We start from the raw sequence: 11,410 nt of genomic DNA on the forward strand, positions 1-11,410 counted from the left end.
ATGCTGACATTGTAGCGAATGTTTACGGATATGCCCACAAGCGAATGCGAAAAAAAAGCATAAAAACACTGCTATCAGTTTGGCAAGCAACTTGTACGGTGTACGGATGGACGGATGTCATCGGCAGTTTTGTCCTTGTCGTTTTGTGCTGTTTGTACCTCACCGCCAGCGCAAACGTGAACGAGCAGTGCCAAAGGGAGGGAGTGTTTCTTCTGCGCTCTTGGAAAATTTGTAATACCCAGAAGTTTGGATAGCCATTAGTTATTGGATCAATTTTGAAGGAACATGGAAGGTGTATTGATATTCGACCAGAGCAATGATTTGCTGTATAAGAATTTCAACGATGCAATGCGTGCCAAAATGAGGAAACATGCGATAGACCTAGGACTGATAGAGGATGATCGAAGGGTGTGTAAACAATGTGAATACTTGCTTCCGTTCCAATGGTAAAGTTTTTTTTACTTATTTTTTCACTACAAGGACCCGCGCAAGGATCTCGACAACAATGTGTTGATCCAAATTTTTAGCCCTTTGATAGCCTCCCAGCGAATAATGATGTGCCAATTTGATAACGCGTATACATCAATACAAATGGAGAATAACTTGAATCTAGTCTTTGATGAGGTAATAATAAGGGGAAGCCATACGACTGATATAGTCTTCGGTTACTCGATGCTAGAAAACAAGTTTCTATTTATCATACTCACATAAAAAGCGTTATTCAAAATCATTTGAGTGAAAAAAAATCATTCAATTATTTCATCTATTGGTAATGCAATGATGTAAGATTTTTGAGGCTTTTGTCGGTGTCATATCTAGTTTCATCATTACTAGCCTCATATTGTTGGGTTCTCAATCAATAAGCAAAGAGTTGAAATCGTTGCTCGACACTTATCCCGTTTCAATTGCAGTTTTTGGGATATCTATTCATACAAATAAGCACCAAGGAGGTTGATCTTTTGAGACGAGAGTTGGGTGTTTGCATCTGTCTACTCAAACACATTTGTGGGCCAATTATACACACGTGAGTATTGCTATGATTTCGATTATAGAGAAGAAAAAAGCTGACAGGTTGCATTATTCGCAGAATAAAAACTGATAAGAAAAAGTCCTTGCTATTAACTGCTCTAATCAGTACTTATCGCAAACTATTCCAAGCGAATCAAGGCGTTCTGGTGGAGGCCGTCGAGCAGCTCCTGGTGAACGCCGACGTCAAGAACACGGTGGTATTCGCACTGCAAGCCGCAACGGAAAAGCTGAAACAGGATCCACATTCCCAGCGGAGCCATTCGATCATGTTTGTGGAAAACAAGTACCTGTCACTTTATAGCAGCCGCCAGGCGCAAGAGCTGTCTCCCGCAGATATGTTGTTTCTGAACATCCTGTGCCAAAGCGTAGATCGAAGAGACCAATCTAAGAGAACAGAATCATATGTGATTTTCCTGCAGGGATGCTCTAATCAAACGACATCCGGTTGCATTCCACACATTGTGCATATCGTGAAGCTGTTTGACGACGTGTTTCTGGTTCTGCTGATCGAACACGGCAACATAGTCCTGTCGGGTCATTTGTATGACGTGTTTTTTGCTCTTCACAAGCTTCAGAGCATACAGATGCAAATGGACGTCGATAATTTACGGCCTGCTTTCGATAGTCTGGAAAGCCATGTAAAGTACTCGTTCGATTCGTTGAAGAAGCTGAAACACAATAGTCCGGATGCTGATGAAGCTATTAGGAATTTCACTGCCAAGTGGGATAACATCCGAAAGCGTTACAGCGAGTATTTCAAAAACCCCGATAACGCTCTGATCGTAAAGCTGGATTCTAACATGCCACTGTTCGTGGAGGCGGTCAAGGAGGCTTTTGGGTTGCTGTGTGCCGAATGTGCCACCCTGGAGCACGGTTTGCAGCGAGTATCGGATATAGCCGATATGGTCGAGGAGAAGCTTACCGAGGTGTTCAACTTTTTGCAGGTCAAGTCGCAGAAGAACTTTAGCATGGGATCATATCCTTTAAAAAGAAATTTACAATCATTACATAACAATTATTACATTTAGATTTTTCCTTGATTCGCTCTTATGTACATATTTGGAGGACTTTCCAGGATTGGTGCATTTTATACACATAGATCGATACAATGGCAGAATTGTTGCGCCGGGGCTGGACCAAGATGACTCTACCAATGTGCTGAAGGAAAGGGTAAGTATACTTGTTGAATCTAATAAATGTTGCATAAACAGCATAAGCCTTAGAGAAAACGTAAGGGTTGAGTAACAATGTTTAAATAATTGAATCGTTTTATCGTTCAATTTTTATCAAATAATTTATTTTCAAAAATAACCTAACGAGTGTCTTTGGATTTGATCAGAGTTTGTGTTGCTGTGAGCAATTAACGTAGTTACTTGTTCCGGTGAAGACCAATTTCGAATTTCTCACCAAACTGTAGTATGATAGACGCATATTGCCTTGGGTAATGAATATTGGTCTCTATATACTCGAACTACGATGTTATCAATAAATGTCAATCAATTCTGTTGCACTTTCTTGCAGTGCTGTTCGATTTAGCTCATCTGAGAACTATAGTAGAATTTCGATTTTCCGCGGAATAGTCTGGCAAGGCCACCGCGAATTGCGAAAATGACGAAAAACGCAATAAAGGTCTAAAAATGAGGTCTAAACGCGAAAAAAAAATATTTCAGCACAAAAAATATGTTTTATCGACACAGAAATCAGTAGTCCTATAATGTGAGAACTATGATCAAAACAAAAGAGCATGGGTCTATAGTAGGATTGGGCGATCTTTATAAAAAGATCGATCTTATCGAATCGATTCTCCCAAATGGCGTAGGGATCGATCCACTGATTAAATCGGTACCAAAGAATCGATCTTTGTTGAATCGATTTTTGAAAAATCCAAAGCTTTTTGTCGATTTATCTGCTTATTCTATATGAATGCTGTCGTTTCTTTGAACAGGGATAACAAATTTCATATTGCTATTGAAATATCAAAAGCATTTTGTTTTGTTTCTCAGCATGAAAGCCACAGCCACAGGGCATTCATCTTGTGCCGTCAGGAAGTCATTTTATTTGATAAATTAATTGAAAAAGTATTATTATAAATTTAACAACCGCCCAGAACTCAACTGACAATGATCCCATAAAAGCCAATCGCGCCATACATCTGTCATTTAGTCGAAACCGATTCTTGATTTTGGCGCCAGATCTAGAAAACAACCTTTCGCCTATAATTGACGTCAACATCAGGTTCAGGATCCTATGCGCATCCGCTCACAGTTCATTCTCTCAGTAGCTGCTGCTAGTTCTGTCTCTGTCAGCATTTGTACAGAAGTAAATCTTAGAAGAAGTTATCCAAATGATGGCATTATGTTTAAAAAAATGTTAGGTGACCTTTGGTGAGATAAAAAAAATCGATGTATACTGAAAAACAAATCTACAAAAAGATCGAAAAGATCTAAAGTAAAAAAATCGATTTTCTCGATTTTCTCGAATACAAAAGATCGATTAAAAAAATCGGAAATCGGAATGGAAAAGATCGATCTTCTAAGAATCGATCCGAAATCGCCCAATCCTAGTCTATAGATTTACTATGAAATTCGCTGTCGCGAATAATCCGCACCGCGGGTCATCCGCTTGCGGATATTCGGGGTTTCACTGTATATCTGTCTGCATTGATGCTGATGTTGTTCTTTCTACTGTTGCTTCTGCCACCTATAACACCTCTCTGGGGCGAAAACCATTTTCGAAAGCGAAAAAAATGGTCGGAAAATATTTCTTTTAAATTCTTTTTTATAGAAACTTTCAGCTTTCTGGACTGGTTCGTACGAGCGAAATGAATGAGGCAGTAGTAGAGTTTTGAGCAAAGTTTGACAATATATTGTGTTCGAGCATTTTTTAACTCGAAACGAGAACAAATGTCTCGACAAGATCGTGGTTGATCGTCGTGTTGGATTTTAATATTAAACCTTACATCAAAGAAAATTTCAATTGCATTTCCTTTGGTTTCGACGTCTACTTGTACAAGTATGTAATATTTTTATTTCAGCACTATTGAATCACAAAAAATACAATAAGCATAACATTTGCAGTACATTTGTTTATTTTCCGTAGGCCTTAGAATGGGTATATGAGTACCATAAATACACAGGGTATCTTGAATTTGTCGAAGAAATATTGGTTTCACGATGTTGTATCCAATTCGATCCCTTTTCCGCATTAGCTTCTTTCCAGAAGTGTCATCACTTCATTGAATACTGATGAAACTGGCTTAGAGGCGAATTAACTGCAAAGTTTAAAGCCTCTTGAAAACAAAGAATCAATCAATCTTATGGAACTGTTGGTTGAGCCATACCAAGAACATTCGAATCTCGCCCGATATTTGTTGAATACCCCTGTTGTAAAGAGGACTTCTCACAGATTATGGGACAGCTTAAAGAATGCACTTGATGAGCGAGGTTCTACAGTGCCATACAAATGAAACACAAATTTCTGCATTACTCGAGAATTTTTCAAGCAAATGAAACCAAATTAGGCATATTGAGGTTTTAGGGTGCAATAAATGTTTCTATGGTAGTTAGACTCTCCACCCCCCTCTCTAAGGGGAGGCTGCCATACAAATGAAACACAAATTTCTGCATTACTCGATAATTAATCAAGCAAATGAAACCAAATTTGGCATGTGGAGGTCTTAGGGTGCAACAAATGTTTCTATGATGGTTAGACTCTCCACCTCCCTCTCCAAGGGGGGGGGGGGGGCTGCCATACAAATGAAACACAAATTTCTGCATTACTCGAGAATTTTTCAAGCAAATGAAACCAAATTAGGCATATTGAGGTTTTAGGGTGCAATAAATGTTTCTATGGTAGTTAGACTCTCCACCCCCCTCTCTAAGGGGAGGCTGCCATACAAATGAAACACAAATTTCTGCATTACTCGAGAATTAATCAATCAAATGAAACCAAATTTGGCATGTGAAGGTATCAGAGTGCAATAAATGTTTCTATGGTGGTTAGACTCTGCAATACCCCCCCCCCCTCTGAGGGGGAGCTGCCATACAAATGAAACACAAATTTCTGCATTACTCGAAACAAATTTCAAAAGCGCAATTTCAAACATTGGCCATTTTTCGGGATTGCCGCCAAACTTGGGCAATTCACGTGGAACGACCTGACGCGCTGCTAACTCGTCTTTAGTGAGTCGTTTGCGTCTTTGTGAAGGACTCTGAGATCCCGCTCCAGACGTTCTGCTAGCCGCATCCTTTAATGTTGATTGTTTTCCGAGTTTGAAGGATTTTATATTCGGTTTTCTTCCACCGCTTCCTCATTTCTCATTTCTGACTCATCTTCAGATCCTCCATCGTTCTCGCTGTCACTGTCGCCAGAATCGCCCTCTTCACTGTCGCTGGTGTTTTCTGCTAACTCATCCTCTCCTTCGTGCCCTTAATCGTGTTTTCCATTAGCGAGCTTTCTGTCATTATTCTTCAGCCAACCTTTCTCTTTACCGTGAGAATTTGGTGTATCGTCCAGATATTCACCATCATCTTCCAGGTCAGCCAGCTCCTCGAGAACTTCGAACTTCTTTTTTACCAGCTCTCACTTACGTTTCATTTCTTCTGCTTCAAACGAACCTCCAAACGCGCTTTGGCAGATTGGAACGAAGACATAGAAACAATCGATTTAGCCTTCTGTGCCGCAACATCAGTTTTATCCACAGACTTTCCACCCCTTTCGTATGCTTCTGCTTCCTTAACATGACTCTTTCCGGTTGACTTCTTTGGAACCTTCGATGTCATCTTCTTCCCGCCACCTTTCACTATCGTAACACGTAACGTCTTCTTCCGATCCTTTGGGTTCGATGTCTTCAGCGCAGATGAGATGTTCTTGGACTTCAGTTTACCTTTCCGGCATGCTCCCGCGATTTCGCATTCCGAGCAGTTCCAACTTCGGTGGGGAGTGGGTTGTGATAACACCCGCAACGCCTTGCGGGCCTTGCATACCCGAGGTACTACTGCTTCTTCAGATCGCGGCGAGGGATGACGGTGGTTGTCCGACTATACTGGTTGGGCTGCAACGGTCGCATCGGCGGGGTCCCGATTATCCCTCCCGGAGGGCTGACTCGTGAAGTGATGTTGAGCGGAGTGTGTGAAAATGCTTTGATTTTTGCAAAACATTATGAGGTGGTATTCACTTAACGCCGGGGAGCGTCTGCTGATAACGTGGACTGTCAGCTGCAAACAGAGGTTGAGTGAAATGGGTTGCCGGTTTTCGTTTTTTAGTTGGCATTACGGAAGCGACAATATTGTTTCTTGACCTGGTAGGGCTATGTTCTGGTGTGGGCGGTGAAGGATTGTTTCTATAAATGGCGCTTAATTTTTCGGAATCAGAATCAGAGTTGGAGACAAAGAGATAATCTTGGTTGTGATTTTGCGCTGCTGTACCTGGTGCTTCTCCTGGGATGGTTTCGAGTGTTGGAATATTTTTTCATTTTTTCATGGTGGTGGAGGTGTTCAACGAAGGCGATTACCAAACATGATGTTATTTTTCCTAAATAGTTCAACCATTTCCCAACAACTTTGCCGTACATCATATTTTAATCAGACAACTTGATTTCGAGTTACGATTTTTGGAAAAAAGTTCAATGTATCCGCATACCCTCTGATAAAAAAATTATTCGTAATTCAAATAGGTCAAATGATAATGAAAATTGTGTAGTTGCCCCCATAAGTAGAAGGTTTCAAAAAAATCGAAGAGGGTCCCCTCAAAAACTGCCGTTTCCCGGCTGATTTAGCGTGGAATTGCTCTACACAGCCGTTCCATGCCACATCGATACAGTGGTTCTCAGATTTTGGTTGAAATTAGTAGTTTTGTTTCTTATCACAAAATATTAGATCTGTATTTTTAATTTTTTCATTAGATTCCCCATTTATATTTTAGGGTGGTCCGTAAACTCAAATTTTCCTTATTTTTCCAAAAATGACTATTCTCAACTTTTGAACTAGTGTACCGATTTAGATGATCTACATATCAAATTGAGGCCAATGAGTAAGTCTATTACAAAAAAAGGATTTTGCTTTCGTAACTATTGATTGTATTTGTTATTTATAGTTTACAAGGTTTAGAGACAAAAAGCGCAATATTTAGAAGCAAAAAATTTTTAAAAAAATCCGGAAAAATTGGAAAAAACGATTTTTCGGACCACCCTAAAATGGAAATGGGTAACCTAATGAAAAAAAAATAAAAAACGGGTCTCATAATTTGGGATAAGGAACAACACTAGATAGAGGCGAATGAACTGCAAAGTTTAAAGCCTCTTAAAAACAAAGAAAGAAGAAGAACAACACTACACCTTCAAATTTTGGTACCGTAAACCTTCGGAGTCCAGAGAAAAAATTATTCTGGCCGTGAGTCTTTTTGCGGAAACATGTGACTCCGGTGCTTTTTGTGATTTAGCTAATAGGGAAGTACAGAATAACCCGTTGATTCATTGAAGAGAATTTAATCCTCAAAACGACGGAAAAAATAATTAAGTATTCCTCGATTCACACGTTCTACTGTCATCGTGATTCCCGAAAACGCGAACGTTAATTTGATTAGGTTTCTTTCTTGGGGAGAAAAAATGAGTCACGCGCAGAGTCGCAATGGATTGCTCGTACCGTCTCCATAATGTTCTCAATTAGATGGCAAATCATGCATAAGATATAGAGAAATTTCACGCCAAATCAGCCGGCCGCTGACCCGATATTCTCATTTTTTTTAAGCTTGGTAATTATGATGGAAACTTTCCAAAATCACAATTTCCTTATCATATGACCAATTAAAAGTACCACTGATTATCTGGAAGAGCGTTTTCAGAATCTTTTTTGACGTAGAACTACGTCTTTCATTAAGACTGCCAAATCAGAAAACAGGTCACGTTTTTATGAAATAAACTTAACGTTAATAACTATTTTTGGCGCTCACGGATATTGGCGATTTACATACCCAACGAATGCTATACATTACAATCCCCTGGTATGCAAATGGTTTAAATTAATGAAAACTAGAAGCATTTCCATTTTCCCATACATTTGTTCTGTTCATATCGGATCTCGCTGATGGTAACTTTTCATTATTCGTGGGACATTCGACTGGTGAACATCGTTCGCTGAACGGGCTTCGGCGGAGGATCGAATGCCTTTCTCAAGGCGTGAGTGAGGAGGAGTAATTCAACAGGAGTTTTCGCCAAGGGTCTTCTTGAAAGGCTTGAGACGAATGAACTGAAGAAGTTTAAAGTTTCTTTCATTCAACAAGGAAGGAAGGAAGGCTAACTTTCAGTCTCGTTCTGTATTCGAAGCAATGAACATCATTTGTTCTTCATTGTTTTGCGTCATCACTTGTCTTCGTTTCGGCTTGAGTTGTGGACGCGACCAAATTATCTACTCGTTGATATCTCTGGCACTGCAACCATTGCATAAAACTGATGCAATTAAGTTGTGAACACAATTGTGTGGGGAATCATCAAGCTATAACATTACCTTGTATGATGTGTATATACGAGTAGCCGTAAGGTTATTGATTTGACCGTCAGATTCAAAGTAGAATCGAATTTAATGGTAAACTATAGTAAATATACCTATAATCGAATCTGTTCGCGCCACGCGCAGCGAGCGCAAAACGTGTTCTGACATGTCAGGACGATATAAATTGGAACCTCCATTTGTCTACAATACACATTTTCCGATCATCACCCGAAGCAATTATTGTCTATTCCATTCCATCGCATCACCTAGTCACGTGCGAGAGCGAGATGAATGTAGCAGCAACATAACAACGAACAGCACCCGATCGAGCCGAGCGAAGCCGACAGGACAAAAACCCCACCAACTTTCTGACAAATGCAAAGGGAACGCAGAACAGATCATCCATCTTTGCCAGTTTTTTTCCTTACCATCAACGTGGAAGTGACTTACCAAGTGATGCGTAATTAGTGAAATAAAGAGAAAATTTGGACTATAACCTCTTGTGTTTTTAACTTCCACAGTGTGCTTAGCCAGAACCATTCCAACCGCAGTTAGCCCGGTTATGCGCTAACAGAATCGAATAATATGAAAATTACAAAACATTCAACACTCCTGATCAGGGTTACCATTTCTACAGAATAATCTGTATTTATACAGATTTTTCAGACTTTGAAACCAATAATCTGCAGATTACAGGTTTTTTTTGGTTTCATACAGATTTAAAGATTTTTCAAAATAACCACCCAATATTAGTTATAACTTGATCTCAATCATATTTTTCCCAACTCACCAATTTCAGCATTCGAATCTGTCTGATTGTCGTAGAAAGTTCATCGCGCAATAGTGACCTCTTCTTGCACTCTCATTCCAAAATCGCTGCGACACTGAATGGACAATACGCTCAATTGATAAATTTGTAGAGTACAACTTCGCCGCGGGAAAGTGCGTGCGAATTCATGAATGAGTTTCATTTGTATATAAACAATGGAAGACGCCGAATCTTATCAAGCCTCTGAAAACGTAGCATGCAATAAAAAAAAATAATGTGATGTTTTTCTTGGCTGTTGTTCAGATTTGGTCAATGGTCGAGATGTCTCGGACGTATCTACACAGGGGGCACATGTCGATGATCTGGAAGGACACGACCTTCAGCTACGGTTATTTTCTATGGTTCGAGGACGCGAACGGAACCGCCTTGAAGCCCAAGGAATTCCCCGATTTCTCGGCGGTCTCCACCAAACCACAGCTTATCGTGGGCATTTTGGCTGGAGACTATTATCAGTGAGTGACATATATTCGAGAGCTTCGAAAAATATTTAACATGTGCCACATTAACCTCTCCCAATGTACTATTCTTGCACAGACGACTGATAGAAACATGCTTGCCGAAGACATCGCCAGGAAAGGTTCGCTGCTATGAGCTTTTCTGCGTTCATCTGGGTCTGGTGACCCCAACCAATGTATTGGAACACTGCAGGCGACTTGCGGTCACTATCACCGACCTAACCGGATGTGGTGGTAATCCTATCGATTTATTGTAAGTGTAACCCGATACAAGTAAGTTTGCAGAGAGAGACAGAATTTTGTGTTGACATCTCAAAGAAATAATCTAATCAACATGCATCTTCTATGTGAAATGTGAAATGGTGAAATGGTCGCTTCAATGAATGTTAGATTTACTGTACTCATAATTTTCAATATTGATACAGAGAAGATAAAGCGATTTTGGTATTGTAAAACATTCCATCGATTATAGGTTGCGTTGAACTGAAACTTGAACATATTTTAAAGTGTAGAACACATTGCATGGGGATGGCGTTTTATCGTTTACATCTTATTGAATTTACGCAAAACATTCCATTAATTAGCAGTTAGAAATTATCATTCTTGCATTCCATTCTAAAACGTACTTAAAATTTCAAAAATGCAAAATTTGGTCTTTGAACTAAGATTACTGAAATATATTTGTTTATTGATTGTGATATGAATTCGTTCGGTATTTTTAGGTAACATAACTAATAATTTTTGTCAAATAAAACCTTAAATGATTGTGATCGTAAACAGTTCCAAAAAGAGTGTGCAATCATATCCGAACACAGTCCTATCTCTGCCATCGGGATGACATTTCTGCAGAGTCACAGCTGACTATCTCGCGATGGAGATAGAAATTTAAGTGCTATAATCGGTCTCGTTATCAAGCCTAATCAGAGTTGTAAATTTTAATGAACGTTCCGCTGCACATTGAAAGTGACGCTGGTGACCAGCTCGGTAGGGACTGCGCGAGGGAAAATAGTCTCATATATCAACCGTTTATAATCCGGGGAACAATTAATCTTCTGAACTGTGTGACGAGTAATGAAGTATATCCGTGACGCTTTTTGGCGGGGATTTACCTCGGGAATCAGGTGTCGGGACCTGTGACTTCTGGATCAAACTTGCTTGTCTTGTTGTAGGAATGAAGGAAGGGGTAGCGGATTCCGATATGATACGGAATATCTTATTGTCATGTCTATAGTATGGGACTCTGCAGTTTTCAAGATGCCTTCCGTGGCAAGGTTTGAAAAACTAAGCATGTGCCCTTAAACAATGCTTTGATGGTAATGAAGGCCAACCTTGTCACAGTAATGATAATATGATATTATTTCTAATTACTGGGAAGACAGTTCCAAATATCATATGAAAAGTATATGTTTATCAAGATTTGTGTGTAGACTGCCGTGATTAGGTAAAAGTTTAGAGACATTTTGCTCAACATCAAAACTTTTCTAACTTTCTGAAAATAAAATACAATTCTATTTTTGTGCCGTTTTTTTGCAAGTCTTTTTGCCGAATGTCTTTTAACTAGCAACTTCAAAGATATACAACACACACTAATTGTTGTGTACCTTTGAAGT

General features: G+C 39.6%; 1 protein-coding gene across 1 annotated transcript; it reads left to right on the forward strand.

The window, feature by feature from the left end:
* On the forward strand, positions 1–10,550 carry LOC129771140 (BLOC-3 complex member HPS1). The gene is made up of 7 exons (XM_055774533.1): positions 1–408; positions 481–624; positions 912–1,024; positions 1,088–2,004; positions 2,084–2,199; positions 9,589–9,797; positions 9,880–10,550. The coding sequence occupies exons 1-7, from the start codon at positions 286–288 to the stop codon at positions 10,055–10,057; spliced, it is 1,800 nt and encodes a 599-aa protein (XP_055630508.1). The 5' UTR covers positions 1–285; the 3' UTR covers positions 10,058–10,550.
* The last annotated feature ends 860 nt before the right edge of the window (positions 10,551–11,410 follow it).

The sequence above is a fragment of the Toxorhynchites rutilus genome, chromosome 2, assembly GCF_029784135.1.
Source record: "Toxorhynchites rutilus septentrionalis strain SRP chromosome 2, ASM2978413v1, whole genome shotgun sequence".
In the NCBI taxonomy this organism is placed as follows: domain Eukaryota; kingdom Metazoa; phylum Arthropoda; class Insecta; order Diptera; family Culicidae; genus Toxorhynchites; species Toxorhynchites rutilus.

Coding starts and splice junctions, on each gene's coding strand:
- LOC129771140 (XM_055774533.1), top strand. CDS start 286: ATGGAAGGTGTATTGATATTCGACCAGAGCAATGATTTGCTGTATAAG. Junction 2,005..2,083: donor GAAGAACTTTAGCATGGGAT/CATATCCTTTAA, acceptor CGCTCTTATGTA/CATATTTGGAGGACTTTCCA. Junction 9,798..9,879: donor TTGGCTGGAGACTATTATCA/GTGAGTGACATA, acceptor ATTCTTGCACAG/ACGACTGATAGAAACATGCT.